This window comes from Neltuma alba, unplaced genomic scaffold (assembly GCF_004799145.2).
Source record: "Neltuma alba isolate B1F8T4 unplaced genomic scaffold, ASM479914v2 tig00011812_pilon, whole genome shotgun sequence".
NCBI classification, from domain to species: domain Eukaryota; kingdom Viridiplantae; phylum Streptophyta; class Magnoliopsida; order Fabales; family Fabaceae; genus Neltuma; species Neltuma alba.
This window is the reverse complement of record NW_021636427.1, coordinates 96,789-116,553: the sequence shown is the minus strand read 5'-3', so window position 1 is coordinate 116,553 and position 19,765 is coordinate 96,789. Positions and strand designations below refer to the sequence as shown.

Sequence of the window (19,765 nt, the reverse complement as noted above, 5' to 3'; positions counted from 1 at the left end):
ATGTCACCCAGCACCCAGGTGCTGCAAAACTGCAAAAGTAGATATTTTTGGGAGCCGACGTGGCACAGAGCAACAGCCAAGGACATAGGACACGTGTCGACAAGGGAGGCAAGAGAGCCACGTGGCGGACGGATATGTTGCCGACAGGTTCACACGAGACCGGATGCCCTTTGCTGCGCTGGTTTCAGGGCCTTATTCAAACTTTTGTTGGGATTCGAAATTCTATGCGGGAAGTCGGCAAGTGAGGGGGGCCCATGCACGTGCCAGATAGGTAAGTGGGACCCAGACGTCTTGGACACGCAAAGTCGCCAACAAAACCATCATTGAACTAAAAACAAAAATCTGAGCGAAAATGAAATACAACCACCATATAATTCACTAACGACAACTCCATATATAGCAGGATTTAATAACCCTTTTTTCATATTTTATATTTTAATTTTGTCTGAGAACTTTCAAATCCAAGTTATTCAACTTACTAGAGACAAATTCTTACATATTTTTAACGAAAATATTTCTATTTTATAATTAATTTCACATCTTATTTCATTTAATACTCTTAACTAATTTGATTAAATTAAAAAAGTTAGGTAAGTTAGTTAATTATAAAAAATGTGATATATTTTTTCTAAAACACCATAATCATCTTTTTTAATATCTTCTCTCCTTCTTTTACTTAATTATGGTTGAGGGAGTATCTATAAGGGTAATTTAGAAAAAAACTGATAAAAATGAAAAATAAGTCTTATATTTAGAACTAAAACCAACTCAATAATTGGGTTCTATATTAAGGACCGGAAGAGTAGCTCTTTAATAATTAATCGAATCCTAAATGCTCACCAAAGGGGTGAGGGCACGCCTTAAGTCCAGAAAACGCTCATAAAGATCCATCCACAAACGAGGGAATTACACTTATAACCTTACAGGTTATGCCGCAAACTCATGACAAGTGAACTAACCTTTAGCTGACGAAGATATGCGTGGGTTTTTATTATCCATGATCTGTTCTAACAAATGGATAATTTCATAGTTTTCTTTGCATATTTTTAATGAATTAGATTGTGCTTTGTTTATGCGTGGACTTGAGTGCCACAGCATGTGAGGCTTGAGACTACCAACTGAAACAATCCAGATGGACTAAAACAAGAAATCTACCTTGATTCTTAATCTATTAAAAAAACCAAAAATCTACTAAGATTCTTGATCTATCTAAATAGACCAAAAACAGGAACCTGCCAACATTCTCGGATACACACAATGCACCTCTCAATTATACACCGAACCAGCAAGAATCAACAGTTTTGTCACAGTTGGGCACTCAATTAAATGCCTCTCCTCTTCTACACAATACACACACACACCCAAAAACGTATTCTCTCCATCCTTTCTCCCTTCGAAAACTTGCAATTCATTAGCCTCCTTTCCAGGGACGTGTTCGTGTTAGATTCTCTTCTTGCCCGGTCGTCAGTGGTGGGGTCTAAAATACAAAGATGATACAGAAAGGCTCGAGTCGAGTAGTATTGCTCCACGTCGTCATCTAAAGTTGCAGCATCCAGCTCTACCTCTTGTCAATTTGTCCCAGAGACAGATCATCTGCCTTGGTGATTGGTAGTGTGCTGTGAAGTAGCCCTCCATGCATCCATACTGACAAAATTTCCAGTTATGGGAGTACTGTACAGTTCTCATGGTACTGTTGAATCGATCCACCCACATCCCCATGCTTACATCTTCCATCTTAAAGAGCTGCCACCAGAAACAAAGATAAGGAGGATGAACATGGAAGTAGCAGTATAATCCGTTGAAGTAAGAATAAAATATAAGAAACAATGGGGTAAACAGATGTGAATTCCAGATAAGTGTAGAATGACCAACCCGGAGCTTCCTCTTCTGGTGTTGAGATATGATGAAATGAACAATGTCATTGGAAATCACGTATGCAGGTCCATTTGCATAAGGAGGATAAACTTCTTCTGGCCACTCCTGTGAGATAAAAATATAATCCTTCTTAAAGTTGGGATTGTGGAATGAGAGCTAGCATGTAAACGAACAGGATATAAAGTTCTCTGTTGACTTTTTATTTCCTCTATAAGGTGCTGCAATTACAATACCTCATAAGTCACAGCCCATTTGCCATTTCTCAGGGGCCGATGCAAAAGATTGAGATTGCCCATATAAAGGGACTTTTTCTGGGGAACACGATCAATTTCTTTCAAGACGGTATCCACTCTAATAAATGTATCATCATCACATTTCATGATATATGCAGCACTCACATTCTGAACCTGCATGAAGAAACAGCGGTTTGGTACCAGAGGGAAACAGAGGACAGCAGCTAGAAGAATAGCACTTTTTATGGAGAGGGATAGCATTAGCTACACCAACTCTTAAAAGTTCCCTCCCCCTCCCTTTTAAAAGCAAACAAGGGCTTAAAATCAACTCACCCCAAACTCACAGATGGCAATGGTTTTAAGAACAACAAGCTCATAGCGGTCCATAAAAGGCAAAATGACAATATCACCGAAGTAAGTGGCCTCCTTCTTCAACACAGCATTTACTTCCTTCCTGGGATTCTTCATGTTGATTATTCATGACAGCCACAATACAAAGATGAATTAGCAATCGCATAATAAGAGAGAATATTTGTGTAAAAAGAAAAAAGGAAAAAAAGAAGAACATGGATGCTGAGCCACTGGAGAATGGCAAAGAACACCAAGTCAAATTTTCAGATGCAACCATCAATTGCACAGCAATATTATGAGTGAGTACACAAGAAAAGCTACCAAATTGTTCTTCAGCAATTACAATATACCAATTATCATACATATCACAGTCTCCAAAAGAAAAAACCAGTGCAAACAAATGATCCTGGAATAAAATGGTCAGTGGTATATGCTCTTGGGTAAATCCACTACAACTAGGACACTAGCAATTCAAGTAAATCTACAGCAAGGAAAGAGGTGGAGATTACGAATCAAAGTTGTCATTACTAATAAAAATAATAAAATATAATCATGACAAAAGAAAAGCCTCATAAAACCCAAAATAGCATATCAAGTTGGTGCCCATGTCCCAGTTTAGGCTTTTCATCATGTTCACATTGCTTGCGTCAAGGCACACATGAAAATCATCAATCTAGAACTTTGTATCTCATCATGCGTCCTTTCTCTGGGGAGGAAAGAGTAGTGTTGCCAATGTGAATAAAGCTTTGAAAAGATTTTTCAAGAACTATGAAGCCTCATGCATGTGAACCCTTAGAAACTCTGGGCATAGGTCAAATTTTATCCTATCCACTCTCTAAAACCAATTTAAAGAAGCCCATAATTCAGGCCAGACTTAACTAGATCCCAAAGCATTTTATCAATTAATTGAAAACTATGCAACATCTGGACCCAACATTGCCTGAATAGTGACGGCACAATTGATAAACTATGCAACATCTGGACCCAACATTGCCTGAATAGTGACGGCACAACCAAAAAGGAATGCTTTTTACATTTTAAAATGAAACAAAAGATCAATAATCTGCATGAATATTAATGTAGCTTCTTACTTGTTAACTTAAATACCATTAGATAATTTATATCCTTCTCCCTCTTTCCAACTTTTTGTTAACTTGTGGTCTCCTAGGTATATATGCCTTTTGACTGCGCACCATGTTAACTCACTTGTCTGTCACTTTTCCATCCCCAAATTCTCCACCTCTTTCGTACTTCAATGGAGCAGTGCAAGCATGGGAAATCAAGGTCTTGTTTTATAACTCACATATATGATTTATAATTTAAGGGTATTTATCATTTAATGACAACATTTTATAATTTAAGGGGACATTCATCATTTAATGACAACATCTTAGCAATTTAGAATATCTGCCTTTAAGAGACAAATCCACCTTATAAAATGAAAGAAGCTGCATAATTGAAAGGCTATTTTAAGCGTTTTTAACATATTAATCATTTCAGCTTAAGCGTCATTAAATCTTCAAAGTCTAGAGTAAATCATGACATTATTCTTTTGCCAGAGAATACTTTTTCTCAATCATATAAATTAACAGTAATTTTGCCAGCGAAATATAAAGGCAGAAGACTTACCAATGCAACAAAGAATCGTACTACTACATGTGAAGATTGGATTGCAGCTGATTGCATCCATGTTTTTCTAATTGCCATGCGTTCAGCAAAGTGATTAGAAGCAGAAAGAACTCCAATAAAAAGTTTAATGGGACTTTTCGGTAGAGGACTGGCTTTCCATGTCTCTGACAATTCCAGTACTTTCTGAGGTGAGAAACTGGGATGAGATTTAGGGAGAGCAGTAGCATAAACTGAATGGATATCCACCTCTCCTTTGATTGCCAACCCAGTAGCATCTTCAAGTGTAAATCCCTGAGACATACAGAAAAGGAAATGTCTGAGGAAAAGAAAAAGCTTCTGTGGCCAAAACAACCAGGGGCCCAGGGTAGTAATAAGATAAAATCCAACTAGTCTCAAAGCTTAAGCTTTGACGGTGAGCAACCTATCCACATAGATAAGAGCTGTTACCATCAATATGAGAAATTAAAAAAAAAAGATGATATGAAATAAAAGCAGTTATATGAAGATGTAAAAAGTATGTTTCCAAACCCCCAAGGCAGGAAAGTAAAAGCAGTTATATGAAGGAACTTGTCATAATGACATCAAAAATAAATAATTAAGAGGAGAAAATACATACATGGTAGAGTTTGCAAAAACGAAAAAAGGAGTACAGACTCAAAACAGATTAGCCTATGAAAATCAATAAACAAGGGACCAATCAGTGATTTGATGCCCTCCAACCCCCCACGACAGATAATTGTTTTAAATCAGCTAGATATGCAATTTCATACTGTCAAGGTATTTAATGCAAGCATGAAGTATAAATAATAGTTTCATTTCAGTTAGCTTACCGTCCGATATGGAAATGAAGTTACATGGCGGCCTCCAACATTAATATGGTATCCTTCAACGCCAGCAAGCAGTGTAAGTACAAACATTCTACCTTCTACAAAAGGAAATGGCCAGGTCACTTCTGGTTTTTGCTCACGTCCTATAAACCGCTTGAACCATGATGTCGTCTTGGACTCTTTTGAGTCTACAATATCATTACGCATCCACTTTTCACATCTCCTATGCCCATCAACTGTCAATTTTAAGATAAATTTATAGGTACAAAAAAAGAAGACAAGTTACATCTTGAACATGTATAATGGTAACAAAAGTGGTATATTTAAAAAAAGACAACTATAAATCAAAATTTTTGTTTCATTAAGAAATGCCTTATTGATGGGAATAGAAAACAAGACAACATCAGAGGACAAGTAATCCTCCGTGAAACAACGACTAAAGACTCTAGCTCAATACTCAATAGAGCTTTCTAAACCCTTTTAAATCCACAAGAGACACCACCCTAGAAGAACAATTTTCTGAAATCAACCCAAAGAAGAAGCTTCTTCTAAAAAACTCTTGGATTACTCCAAACAATCAAAAGGTAAGTTTTAATGCATCAATTATTACAAATTCATGGTAACTCAAGAATAAAACTATAAATAGAAGTTGCAACCAGAGATGCAGCCATAATAGAAGTTGCAATTTCAGTCGTAGCCAGCCATAGTCCTTCTTCAGAAGTTTCTTATGCCACACCCTCTTTGATAGAGAATGAATTTTTAAGCTTCCCTGAGTATTTCAGTAAATGAATTTTAGGAGAGGCTCCCAAAGGAAATGGTAAACTCTTAAGAGATGATTGGTACTGTGTTTAAATCATGGTTTGGAAGGATCATTATTAGTATTTTTTAAAAACCCATCACAGCTAAATCTTTTCTGTTGCCTCCACTTAGTCTGAAAATGGAAGCTACATTCTGCAACATATAATATCTAAACTAGGTGCTTCCAAATTATGATGCAATATGATAAATCATACCGAGCATTTCTTCTTCATCGCTGCTTGGGAAACCATCACATCTTTGAGCTTTTCCCCACTGCATTCTGTAACAAGTATTATGCTCAATTACAGGTTGCTTACTCCAATCCCCTCTTAAACGAGGATTCAAATGCAAAATCTTAGGAGGATCCTCTCCATCCACTGACTTCAACCCTTGTAATTCAACCATGAATTGTGAAACTGAAACCAATCCAGAACCTCCCCTCAACCTTGCAAGCTGGGGTACGAATTCCTTGCGAGCATAATGGGGTGTGCCCACCACAGTGATTGAAGAACCTGCTGCAAGCCCACAAGGAAGAAACATCAACCGGTCTCCCTTCACCAATTCTTCTCCACTCACTGAAATCCAAGAAGGGCATGACTCAGGTTTTCCTTCAATGATAGAGCTTTCTCCCGATTCTTTCTCGTCATCCTTATCTAATTCTCGCCAAGCCTTTAACCCTAACGTCCATGCCTCGTCTGCCATCCTCTCAAAAACAGTCAAATCACTAGTCCTGTTCCATCGACGCAGGATTTCTCCCGTAATCCTGCCATACCGCTGTGGAGTTTGCTTCACATTTTCCGGGGCATGTTCCTCTTTCATCGGCTCCTTGTTTGGCCTCGTTGGAGCATCCTGGTCTTCATTATCTTCTAAGCTCCGGTGAAATACATCTTTATAAACAGAACTAAATAAGGGTTTGCTTAAATCTGCATCATTAGAGCCTCCTACAGTTGCTTCATCCAGCGTAGCGTAGCTTTCATCCCCACTTAACTGTGATACAATCTTCAGAAATTGCGGAAACTTACATGATATAAAAATCAAATATAACACCCCAATACCGAGCAAAAAATGAGACAATTTGAACCTCCTCGAATTGGGAGGTTCATTTTTTGGTCTCTTCATCTTTAATACACGAATTAGTCCACAATATTCCAAAACAAAATTTCCCTTCGACTCATACACTACCTAACCAGAAGAAACCAAAACAAGTTCCACAACCGGCAAAGCACGCACAAAGAGACAATGCCAAATCTTCAAGGCTAAAACACGTCCAACTTTGGGGGAAAAATTGATACAGTTAGGTATTGGACAATGGGAGTGGGTTTCTAGGCCTGAATGGAAAGAAACAAACCTCCGAGGACGGAAAGATATCAAGTTCGAACCAATATTCCGATGCAACAATAAATTGCAAGAAACCCCAAAACAATCTGAGACGCAGAATCCTGAATAATTCAAAATCCAGCCAGCATTTAACAGAAAACTCGATATCCAGCACAAAAACAGAAGCAACCAATGCCAAGATTAAGGTCTGGCCAAGAATAGAAACGCAGATCTTTGATCGTGGTTGAAGAAGCCAGAGATATAGGCAGCATTGAAAGATAGACGAAAGAAGAAGATGAAGACGAACGACGACAGGTATTTAGCAAATTAGCATGTATGTGGGGAGGACGCACAACTGAACACTCGAAACGAGATTAAAAGAAAAAAGAAAGAAAGAAAATCGGTATTTGTGTGTTGATATTATAACACTGTCCTTTTTTTATCAGGGAAAAAAATCACACTGTACTTTTATTACAATATCATTTTTCTTTTTAAGAGAAAATTGCTAAATAAATTTCACTGTTAAAAAGTGGATCCACCAGCTGATGTTATTTTCTAGCCCAACAATATGATTTTTTTTTTCACCTGCCACTCTAAATATTAGTGTATTAGATGCATTGAAAATATGATTATTATCCTAAATGAGCTAAAAAAAATTCAAGATGTTAGATGCAGTACAAAAAATATTAGAATACTGAATGTATTCAGAAAATAAGATCAAAGTGTTGAATGCATATTTAATTTTATTTTTATGACTTTTTACATTTGTCACCTTTGATAAGTTGGTATTATCTTTCTCTAATGAGTTTTTTTAATTGCCAACCTAATGAGTTCTTTAACTCAGAAGAAAAATATGCCGCAGATTTTTAATATAAAATCTAATTATTTAATTTAAGTATATTAAAAATATTAGTTGAATTGTTATTAAAAAATGTTAGTTAAATTAATTGATACTTATTTGTTCTCAAATGTAAAGTCAACATATGTTTTATATTTAGAACCAGAGAAGTATAATGTTTTTTCTAAAACTGTAAGTATCTTTTAAGTTTCCTTTCTTCCTTCTTCTCCTATTTGATTACCTGATGAGGTTTTTTTGTTTAGATAGAAAAATACTCTTTCGATCTTTAATATAAGATCTAATTATCTAATTTGAGTATATTAAGAATATTAGTTGAATTAATTAATAATCTTTTGTTTCTAAATATAAGACCTATTTTGTAGTATAAATTACACTACAAAATAGATTTTACATTTATGACCAAAGAGAACATTAATAAAATTAATTTGAAAAAAAAATTATAATTGTTCGAATTAACTCTCCAATTATGTCTTATATTATTTATTAAAAAAATTGTCATTCTTTCTGATTAACGTTGAAAAATCGCATAACCGCATCAACTATTGAAGTATTTTTTGAAAAATCAACTAAAATTTCAGTCGCACAGTTAATTCTCAATCAATACTCCGTCTATGTTTATTCTATTCTACCTTGATATCCATATCCCTATATGGATATCAAGGTAGAATAGAATATGAATATTTATTGTTTCATGAAATTCACAAAAGAATTTATAAATATAAAAAAGAAAAACTTCTATATATGTGTGTGTGTGAGGCTCATGCCTCTTGTTTAGTTTAGATAAAAATAATAATGTTGTCAAATTAACCATTTTCGGAAAAGCAATATAAGAAGTGTTTAATTTTCTTAAAAAATAAAAAAGTGGAAAGTATTGTCCTTCACATCTTGGCTTTTAATTAGTATAGCATTCTTGGCTTCATCATTTCATTTTGTGTCCATATAATGTGCTTTGCTTACTTGTAACTTCCCTTGCATTGAAGCCTTGTTTAACTTTTCCTAATCTCTTTTTTTTCTCTTGTTAATCCTATGTTTAGTAGAATACAAGAAATGTGTTGGAAAAAAACAAGGCAATCGTGAAAAAAAAAATAATTATATATGTAACATTTATTATATTAGTTTCATTATTACCGTATTAATTACAAAATAATTTATTTTTGTCATTGTAAAAACTAAAAAGGAAAATCCCAATTAAATCTAGCCAAAATACTTAAATTCAAATTTAGACCTATACTTTTAACAAATTTTTAATTAGGATATGAGACTTAATTAGGAATTGCTGAATGTTGTTAAATTATCATAATGCCCTTCTTTAGTTGAAAATAAAAAATTCATCTCATATTATTAATATTTAGAAAAAATATAAATAATTTTTCAGTTTTTGAAATTTTATATATATAATTACAACCTTCAAAATATTTTCATACAACATTTCAAGCTATAATATAAATATTATTTAAATAATTTTTTTCATATTATAAATATTTATTTTAAGATTTTAAAATATTTTAATTATAATAAATATTTAATGGTAAGTTGTAATAATTTACATTTTCTGCTGAATCCAACATTGTTTAAATAAATAAAATCAATGTAAATTATAAGAACTGAAGATAAAAAATATTTATTTAAAGGTTACTTATATTTGTAATTTAGCATGTTTTATTAAAATATTTTAATAGTGTAAGTTATATATGTAAATTTTAAACATTGTAAAATTACTTATATGTTTTTTGGTCTAAAATAAACCATGAGATGAGGGATCACTCGGGAGAGGTAAAATAATTAATTTTTCTTTTTAATTAAAGAAGAGTATTCTGGTTATTTAATAACATTCGAAAATTTCTAATTAGGTCTCATAGTCTAATTAGGAATTTGTCAAAATTATAAGCTTAAATCTAGATTTAAGTATTTTACCTGGATTTAATTAGAATTCTCTCAAACTAAAAAGTATGAGGAACATGTCTCCTTATATAACACGCATCAAGTATTATTTGATTGGTATATGGATATATAATATTTAAATTTAAGTCAAATAATTGACTATTGCTGGATAATAATTTTGTATCAGCATTTTTCTTATATTTTTATCAGTGACATATTTAGATAAATAAGTAAGAAAAACCTCATACTTGTTTGTGTTCAATAATTAATTTTTTGTCTTCTATATGTCATAAAAAGAGATTATTTTTGTGTAATTTTTCATTACCTAAGTGTTATGGTTGCTAGGTCACATCTTCATTATGTTAAAAACAATGTTATATACCATGAAATTTGACCATAATGAATAAGATTTGACATCTAATCGTGCAACTGAAATGTGTTTTTGTCCACAAGGAAAAAAAAAACCCCAAGATCTCTTTCAGATGTTAGGTTAGCTCATAAATTTGATTAATCAGACTTAGCCTCTATAAAACAGAAGAAGGTAGGTGAGGTTGTAAAAAAATTATTATGTTGTTTCCACCGTTAGAAAACATGAGTCGATTCTCTTTTTTTTTCCCCCCCAAAATGTGATGTTTAAGTTTCATGGTTTTTTTTTACTACGAAAATAAGATAAATACATATACGACCAATTCAGATTTATATGTGTGATAGGGTCCTTAGTCTATAGAGGAAATTGTTGAAATTAAAAAAAAAATTCACATCTGTGCATAAAACAAGAGTTTAATTATGTCTATCTCTCTCTCTCTCTCTCAGGTATCAGCATCTTAAAAATATTAACTTTTTATCATGAATGAAATATAATTCTATAACAGGCCCCAAAGCTTTCTCCTTTGCTAAGAAGTTATGCTTGAGAAAGAGGTTATTTATTAAAGGGAAAATTACTGTGCTGTTCCAAAAAATATATAATTGTCAAAAATCTGCAACTTACTAATAATAGGGTTCATTGTAAGAAATCACAACGGGATTTTTACAACACACTTGTTATTAAGATTTTCTTGTAATTATATTTCCTTCTTCCAAACCTCATGGTAATTTTTCTTAAATTAAATCTCACCCCATCAGAAAATAATTCTAGATCGGTCAAGGTCAACATACATAGATCACCTGTTGTCAAGGCGGTAAAATTTTGAAATGTAACCTTATCAATTATCATTAAGGAGGTGTTTGGATAGAATCAAATTTATAATTTTAAAAATACTTTTATGATATACGAGATAAATATGTAGAAGAGTTTATCTCGTTTTATGAAAAATATTTCTAAAAAGCACTTTTGAGTGCTTCCAAACACCTTTTAAAACAAGGACACACCAAATACTTGTTATTTCAAGGCCAGATAAGTATTAAATTAATATGAGTGAGTTTTAAGTGGCACTCGTGTCAAAAGGTTGTTAATTGCTATTATCTTTATAATTAATTTATTTTATCTCTTTTATTTATTTATTTTTTAAAATAATTCTTATAATAATTATACATATTAAAGATTTTATCAAATGTAGTTCTAATAATATATATGATTGACAATGGTATTTTAAAGAAGATAATAACTATTTATTATAAATAACTAATTTAACTAATTTTTTTAATCTACTTAAATTAGTTAACTAGTTTTTATATTAAAAAGCAGAGATAGTAATTAGAGACAAGTAACATGATGTAGAGAGACATAGATTTAGTGTTCATTTATTTATTCATGTTTTAGTTTTATTTTGTGGGATAATTTTTTCTAGGTTTCAAATTTTAGATTTTTTATCTCTTCTAACCAACCCGTTAGTTTAGAACAGATATCTATGAGATTCGCATATGATTTATATCAATATGGACTAATTTCTTACAACATATAGTGGCGAAGGAAATATCACCTCCAGTTCTCAATAGAAAATCTAGCTTAAGATAATAATATTGAAAGATCTTGAACTTATTTGTATAATATCTTTAGCTTATTAATAAATATGATTAAAAATAATGCTCGAATCCTCTCTTAACATGTGTTTAATATTATGGAGAAGGTGCTTGATCAAATAGCTTGATCATGGTCAGGCAAAAAAAAAAAAAAAAGAGCTTGATCATGGAAGTCATAGTTCTCAGGTTAAAAAATTTATATTCAGAAAAAAAATAAAAGATTTAGTTTGAAAATTTTAACTAATATTTTTTTTGCTGGACACTTACTTAATGATTTTCTTAAATTTAAAATATGCCAACATGTATAACTTTTTTTTTTTTTTGGGTACAAAATAAGTGTGTTCTTCTGCAACGGAATATTTCAGGAATTTTTCTTTGATAACTTTGCAGATGAATATGATAAGGGGACGATAGAAGCAGCATTTGCTAGTTCTGGTGACCCTCTTCCCGCCCCAGGGTCGCTTCTCAATCGAAACTGCGTCTTCGTTTCAGTTCTGACGAAGGGCTCTCTTCCTATTCTCGCCCTCTCTCCCATTCGTTAATCTTTCTTTGCTTTGGAACGGCTTGATGCGGCGCCACTGCTGACCACCTTGTTTTATTACCATATCCTTCCAAACCCAGAAGCGATCCTTAGTGGGACCTTATGGCATCTATTCATGGCAATGTTGGGGGCAGCTTGTGCTTCAACCACTTCCCGGTTTCTTTCTTTCTCTTCTCAACAATTTCAACTTATCTTCTTTCAGTGGCTTTGTGTTTATTTTCTTGAAGGGTGTCTCTAATTTATAGTTTCTAGCTTGTGGCTTGCTTTGGATTTCACCTACACTGTGGTATATCTTGGTGATATAATTGTCACTTTTGAATTTCAAAGGAACTTAAATGCGGTAAACTGATAAATTACATGTCTCTCTCTGTTTCTCTTGGTTCAGAGATTTTCTTGTGTATGTCGTTGTTTCATTATCTCACTTTATCATGCTTGACTGTTAATCTGTATGATTCTTGAAACCTGTAGAAGCCATACCTGGGTTCATTTCCAGCTGGAATTTTGCAAGTTAGACTTGGTTGGAGTAATTCACGAAGGAGGCTTATGCCATATACTTGTATAAAGTGTGAAAAGAAAGATGACTATGTTGAATATGAATATGTTGAACGTCCACCCTACCATGTATACAAAGACTCAACTTCTGGCGAGCTTGAACCAGCCTCTGGTGCTCGAGCAAGTATTCCTGAGCAGGAGTATTGGCCTGAGGGTACTGCTAGCCTAGTTAGGGCTGCTAGAGCGCCTGAACCAACAGGTGAATCGTCAGGATCACCGTCTTATGGTCAAAAGCCTGGAAGTAGGAGGAAGAATTACAAATCATCTGCGGCTGCTTCCTCTGAGGTTTATGTGGAATCAAATAATCCTAACCCTCCTGAATCTTCAGTAGAGTCCGCAGAAGATTCCCAAGATTTCTCATCTGACTATGTCGTTTATCAATCTGAACCTGAGGCAGAAGAGACTGGATATGACCTAGATAAGAAATTAGGACGTCCCCATCCATTTATTGATCCGAAAGTTAAAAAGCCAATAGAGGAACCACGTTCAAGTGAAGAATTGTGGTGGCATTGGAAAAAGCCAGAAAAAGAGCAATGGTCCAGATGGCAAAGGAGGCGACCTGATGTCGAAACGGTTAGTGTATATGATATGATCCTGGAAAATGTTTTTTGGTTGTAATGATCACATCTATTATTGCTGAACCACACCATGCAAATTGGTGGGGAATATTTGTCTCACAACACAAGTATATTGTTTGTCCAATGATCAGAGAGGTCATAAATTTCACACCCGTGCTCAGTCACATTCCTTTATGGCTAGCATCTAATGGATATTTTTCACTTCATTGCTTGTTTGCTTTAGAATCCTGACTTGTATCTGAATGGTTGTTCTTCTAAACCAATTTAATGTTTCAGAAGGTCATGATTTCTTTTTTCCTTTTTTGGGGCAATAATTCCTGTTGATATTAGCACATTCTCTGTCAAAACATGCCATTTTTGCTGGGCTTAATTCCAAAACGATCATCTCAGATGTAGATGCCCACATTCCTCATACCATTTTAGATGCCATTTTCAGATTCTCCATGCTTATATTCATTAGAAGAGGCCTACAAGCCCATCGGATATGTTGCAAATTATGAAGTTTATTGAGGTGTCTTCCATATTGACTGTGAGCTTCTTCATCATCTCTTTCAGGTTTTCCTGAAAGCCATGGCAGAAACTGGGCAAGTAAAGCTTTATGGTGACCATCCAACATTAACAGAAACTTCGCTTTACCGTGCAAGACGCCACATTTTTAAGGAAGAAAGGTAACGTTGATTATTATACTAGCAGAATAGTTCTGATAAGTCTTGAAATCAAATTGTGTCATTGTTTAGCATATCCTGTATGTAAGTGCTTAAATGAGTATCTGAGCAGAAACTTTTAATATAGAGTTCCTTGGAAATTGAGAAATTCTAAAAGGACTGAGCAGATTCATCAAACTTATTTCATGCTTCTTTGGAGGACCAGCTATTAATGTTATTTATATTATATATTTAAGCAGTAACCTAAATCAAGCATTTACTCCTCAGGTCGCTGGCCATCCATGTGTGGTGTCTAAGTTTGGGTTTCTCCATCAACTCTGTTTTGATAGCAATAAATAGAAACCTTAAGAGAGTTGGACCCTAAAAGTGCTCTTGAAGTTAGAGAATCCAAGTTCTCTAAACCCCTCACTTCCAATGTGAAACTCATGTGCCCTTGTAATCAGATCCTAACAAAAATTACTAGGTTTTGGGTAATAGGTGAAAAGTGAAACTTACTTGCTCTTGAGTGTCAGGGTGGATGATGCATGAGTATTGTCCTCAAAGAAAATCCTGTACACAAGATGAGAATCCCAAATTTTGGATGCACAACTGTTCCTAGGGCCATAAGGAACCACTGTCCTTTTGTTCGGACTCAAGACTCTCACAGTAAGCACAGGACAAAATCAAGACAGGTCTAATTTCTTATTGTATGTGAAACATCGATGTAAATATATTTTAAAAATTTCACAATCACTTTCACCTAAATCAGCACATCAGGAACCGTGTTTTATCATGTCTTTGTTATGATTGGCCTGCAAACCTGATAATGTTGATTGTACAAGCTTCCCGTAGTAGCATGTCCCACTTAGTTGAAGTTTGTGAAAATAACTCTTTTTTTGTATTCAGGCTTCAAGCTGAACAAGAGAGACTGGAAAGGATAGGGCCACTAGCATACTACTCAGAATGGGTAAAAGCTTGGAAGAGGGACACTTCTCGTGAAGCAGTTCAGAAACATTTTGAAGAAACTGGTGAAGACGAAAACACTCAATTAATTGAAATGTTTAGCCATCAAACAGACCGAGAGTATCGCATAATGATGGGGACCGATGTTCGTATCCGTAGGGATCCTCTAGCAATGCGAATGAGGGAAGATCAAATAAAGCAAAGTACTTACATCAAAGCCTAAACCTTTGTGTGTTGTGTCTAGATCTTTCTTTAGTAGTTTTCTTCTCTCATCTGCCTATATATTTTAAACTATATTACTTTTAGCTTGCACAGTTTCATGTGGCATTATTTGTCATGACAAATCAAACTAAAACTTTTTAGGCAACAACCTGTTAAGCAAATTCCATAGAATGCGTTTTATCTCAGAGGGCATTTTTGCCTGTGAAATTTCACGAGGGATGAAATGTGAATGATGAAGAGAATCACCATCACCTTAGCTGTGAGTATCTGCCTCTCAACGCTTATCGTGTATCAAAATTTCAAATAAAAGCATAGGTGGAAAAGATTGAATTCTAAACCAGCTTGTTTCTGGGCTTTAAATGTCAAAGAATTGCTTGACCTGCTAGCGTTGAGTGGAGGAATGATAAGTACAATTACGATGACCTTAAGTTTTTAAAAAAATGTCAAACAGGAAAATTTTGCCTTCTACTTACTTGTTATAATACCCTCATATTGGTCATGTGTTTTCTTCCTTTTATCTTTTATGTCAGTTTCTTCCTTTTATCCTCGTCCTTTGTATGGTTATCTATGCTTGCTTCACAACAATTTAGCGGTCAAACTACTCTTCTTCTGAAGTTTCGTTTCATTTTTTCATGTGGTCTATTTCATTCTTCCATGCATATCCTGATACTCCATGCAATGGCTTTCACTGTTATTTCTGTCATGTTACTTAAACAAGTCAGCACCATTTACAATAATGCCATCTACCATATGCAGACATTAGTAATATTGCATCTTTTACTACTACTGTTTGCTTTTTTATCCAGAATGCTAGTTAAAATCTCTGTTCATGCAGTTTGGGGTGGAGATCCAGTTTACCCAACTATAAACTATATTCAAGATCCTGATGAAGTGATTGACTTCAGGGGACCAGATTTTCATGAACCAACGCCAAATATGCTGGCTTATCTTAAAGAGGTTATTTTTCTAATAATTTATTCCATTGCATTGATTCAATTATTATTTTTTTTAATCGAAATGAATTGGACACCTTAATGGGACTGTGAAAGTCCAACTCGTTCTCTGTGCCACACATGTCCAGTTCAGTGTAGTCAAGGAATGTTTTGAATAATCATTGACAGTTATTTTCATCATGCTATGACGAAATGTCTCTTTATCAATGGATCTTGACATGGGATTAGATACCCAAAGACCCAAACAACTTAAATTAGTAGCCAAAATGAATTCCTTTTTATAAAATCTAACCAAAATAAATTCATCAAAAACAACTAAATTCTAATTGTTTCCAGATGGCTCCTGCCGGTTGCTTTTCTTGATAACAGAATAAAGCAAAGGACCATACGAGCCAACTTGTTTATAATAATGTTGAGCTTTACATTCATCTTCTGTCTGGCTAGAGTGGCTAAATCGTGTTCTCAAATTTATGTTAGTGTTTCCTTTTCATTTTTCCATTTATACTTATTGCTGAAATTTTCAAGTTTCAGACTTATAAGTGTAATATCAGATCTTTAATAATATGTTTGGCTATTTATCTCTATGGTAAAATACTGAACTTTGCCTTCATGTGATCAGCATGGAAAAATCATTTCAAGGGAAGAACTTGACAAGATTCTGGCAAAGGAAAAGACGGAACAAATTGAGGTAAGGAAGTGATAAGCGAGAACTGTGCTGTATTAAGTCTGATGTTGCAGCATATCACTTCTCAGAAACATTTTTTTATAAGTTTTTTTCCTCCTGTTCAAATGCTCGCTGGCTTAAAACCTGTAATTTTGTTATAGATGCGTGATTTGATTCCTTTTATTTCCATTATGGCAGATGACAGATATGGATGAAGCTATGGCGAAAGCTGTTGACATTGGTGAAAATGATGTGAGGCTTGACTGACCATTTTTAATGAGAATTTATTTGCTCTCTTTAACTCGGACATAAAACAATTGACTCTTAGTTGCCCGGTAGAGGCTTGATGGCAACTTGCGAGTAACATTTCTACTGTTATTCTCTCTTTCTTACGTCAGGATGAAGAGGAGGAGGAGAGTGACCTTGAGGGTGTAGAAGAAGAGGAAGAGGAGGGGGAGGAAGAGGGAGAGGGAGAGGAAGAGGAAGAGGGAAAGAAGATTACTCGCAATTGGAGTGTCTTAAAAACTAGCCCACAGCTTCGCAAGTCAAAGGTATTCTTATATTCCTCATGGCTTCATAACATGCTATCATGGACTGTTTGGATTGTTTAGAATAAACAATTATTGAACGCCCTAGCTCTTACAGCAATAACTATTGATGAAATGATAGTTGAAATACCACAATTGCCTTTAATAGGATTCTATATTGCTTTGAACGGAGTATCCGTACTCATAGTCATAGGACTGTCATCTTGGTTTCCTTGTCTCTGTTTAGTAGGGTTCTAGGATCTGTTAGGTTTGCTTAATTAAATAAAATGAAAATATTCTTCCAGTCCTAAATATAAGTTCCTTTTGTAGTGTAATTTACACTACAAAAGGGGTCTTATATTTAAGACTGGAGGAATATAATGAAAAGAATAATTTTAGGTAGATGAGAAATGCGCCTCATGCCCTGGGACTTAAAAAAAAGTGACAAAAAAACTTATGGTTAAGTAATGATAATAGGAATATAATAAATAATGTATATTTTGATTTTTGTGCAGTAAAAATGAATATTTTTTCAATGTGCAAACAAATTTCCTTGTTCTGTACTGTCTTATTGAAACATTAGCCTCAGGTAGATATTACTTGTTTCTTATTTTGCATCGGTAAAAATGAATAAACAAATTAGGATTTTTTTCCCTTCTCAAACCTGCAGCCTAAGCCCAAGAAGAATGAGCCCTTATCCTTGGAAGAGGCTGTAGATGATTCTGAGAACTTGACTGATTTCCTCCTGGACTTCGAAGAAGAATAATTTGTCTCATGAAGAGTTTATGTTCTTCCAAGCTGTATGTATAATGTAGAGGAAGACATGTATGTTAGTTTGTAGCAGTAGGGGAGTTAAAGTAAAATTTATTATGTTATGTATCAATGTAACTATCTTTTGAAAACTAGGGTTTGTAATTTGGACTGACGGAATAGCTTGAGATTTAATTAGGGATCTGACCAGAAAACTTATCAAATTTTGGACCTAGGGTATCATGCTAGCCTTTGATATCCCTTAGACTCTGTTTGGTTGGAAGGTTGTTGAGAGGAGAGGAGGAGATAAGTGTGTTTAGTTGGAAAAAATAGAAGGAAGGGGAGAGAAAAAAATTTTCTTTTAGTGCTCCCCTCCCCTTCACATTTGAGGTTTTTTGAAGGAGAGAGAAATATTATGTCTAATATTAACCAAACTATCTATACTAACTTTTTAATATTTCAAGTTTGTCCATCTTGTTAAAAAAAAAAAAAATTCCCTTCTTTCTCTTTTTAGCCACTAATAATATTTGATAATGATAATATAATATTATAATTATATAATATATACATATCATATATATTAATATATACATATCATAACATGTTTGTATTATAATTATATACTACCTCCGGTCCTAATTATAAGAGCTAATTAACTAATTTGAAGAGACTAAAAAGAAGTTAAATTAGTTATTTGTCATAAATAGTGTTGTCTTTTTTAAAATATCCTTGCTAATCAAGTGTATTGACTAGAACTACTATTGTTATAAGGACTATCTTGAAAAAAAATGTATAAATATTAGAGACAAAGTAGATTAGGGTCTTATATTTAGAACTAAAATAAAAATTAAACGAGATCCTATATTAAGGACCGGAGATAGTATCATAGCATGTGTGTATTATTATCTCAGATAACATGCATATATATTAATATATACATATCATAATGTGTGTGTTATAATTATATAATATATACATATCATATATATTAATACATATATTTATAAAATTAATGAAATAGAATGTTAAACTTTTTATCATATTTTCTATTTTTTTTAGTTTTATCATTTTTTTTAATCACATGCAAGTGAGGTAATTGGTTTTTTTTAAAATTGATAAATTAAGAAATAATAATTTTGATATAAATATTGTAATAAAAAAATCAATCTAAATATAAAGATAAGGACATATTTGTCAATTTATAATGACCTCATCTCTCTCCTCTTATGAATCAAACAAGAAATCTCTTCTCTCTTCTCCTCCCCTTCAATCAAACAAAATCATGACCTCCCTTTCCCTCTTCTCCCCTTCTTGTAATTAACCTCTCCTCTTCTCCTCTCTGTTGAACCAAACAAAGCCTTTAAATATGCATCTTGACTTGTCCATCATCCTCTCGTTATTAGTATACCGAACTCATATTTGAATTCAAAAATTTGTTGTCATTAAATGGGGAGAAAACTTACCGTTTACTATTTTCTTATCTTCTCATTTTTAACTTGAATTATGATGAGATGTTAACGATTTTTCTTTTATCACCTGTATTTACCTTTACCTTTTCTCATTATATTTTTCATCATTTCTCAAGCCATAACAATTTATGTGGGTTGTTTTTTTTTTTTTTTGGTCCTAACGAAGTTGATTG

General features: G+C 33.6%; 2 protein-coding genes across 3 annotated transcripts; one reads left to right on the top strand and one right to left on the bottom strand.

Moving 5' to 3' along the window:
* Positions 1-1,048: 1,048 nt before the first annotated feature.
* On the bottom strand, positions 1,049-7,386 carry LOC114718108 (hydroxyproline O-galactosyltransferase GALT2). Its single transcript, XM_028903359.1, has 7 exons — positions 5,929-7,386; positions 4,919-5,151; positions 4,089-4,379; positions 2,442-2,570; positions 2,109-2,282; positions 1,873-1,980; positions 1,049-1,743 (listed from the first exon to the last, which is right to left on the bottom strand). The coding sequence occupies exons 1-7, from the start codon at positions 6,830-6,832 to the stop codon at positions 1,534-1,536; spliced, it is 2,049 nt and encodes a 682-aa protein (XP_028759192.1). The 5' UTR covers positions 6,833-7,386; the 3' UTR covers positions 1,049-1,533.
* A 4,759-nt stretch (positions 7,387-12,145) lies between these two features.
* On the top strand, positions 12,146-18,371 carry LOC114718110 (protein PLASTID TRANSCRIPTIONALLY ACTIVE 12, chloroplastic). Of its 2 annotated transcripts, none has more exons than XM_028903362.1 (9): positions 12,146-12,426; positions 12,739-13,395; positions 13,956-14,068; positions 14,951-15,210; positions 16,065-16,186; positions 16,802-16,870; positions 17,045-17,098; positions 17,245-17,397; positions 18,044-18,371. In XM_028903362.1, the coding sequence occupies exons 1-9, from the start codon at positions 12,373-12,375 to the stop codon at positions 18,137-18,139; spliced, it is 1,578 nt and encodes a 525-aa protein (XP_028759195.1). In that variant the 5' UTR covers positions 12,146-12,372; the 3' UTR covers positions 18,140-18,371. The 2 variants fall into 2 exon arrangements, with proteins under 2 accessions (XP_028759195.1, XP_028759196.1); XM_028903363.1 differs by lacking the exon at positions 12,146-12,426 and adding an exon at positions 12,479-12,610.
* Positions 18,372-19,765: the final 1,394 nt, after the last annotated feature.

Coding starts and splice junctions, on each gene's coding strand:
- LOC114718110 (XM_028903362.1), top strand. CDS start 12,373: ATGGCATCTATTCATGGCAATGTTGGGGGCAGCTTGTGCTTCAACCAC. Junction 16,187..16,801: donor TGCTGGCTTATCTTAAAGAG/GTTATTTTTCTA, acceptor TCATGTGATCAG/CATGGAAAAATCATTTCAAG. Junction 16,871..17,044: donor AAAAGACGGAACAAATTGAG/GTAAGGAAGTGA, acceptor CCATTATGGCAG/ATGACAGATATGGATGAAGC.
- LOC114718108 (XM_028903359.1), bottom strand. CDS start 6,832: ATGAAGAGACCAAAAAATGAACCTCCCAATTCGAGGAGGTTCAAATTG. Junction 5,152..5,928: donor CGATGAAGAAGAAATGCTCG/GTATGATTTATC, acceptor TAAAATTGACAG/TTGATGGGCATAGGAGATGT. Junction 2,571..4,088: donor TACGATTCTTTGTTGCATTG/GTAAGTCTTCTG, acceptor ATCAACATGAAG/AATCCCAGGAAGGAAGTAAA.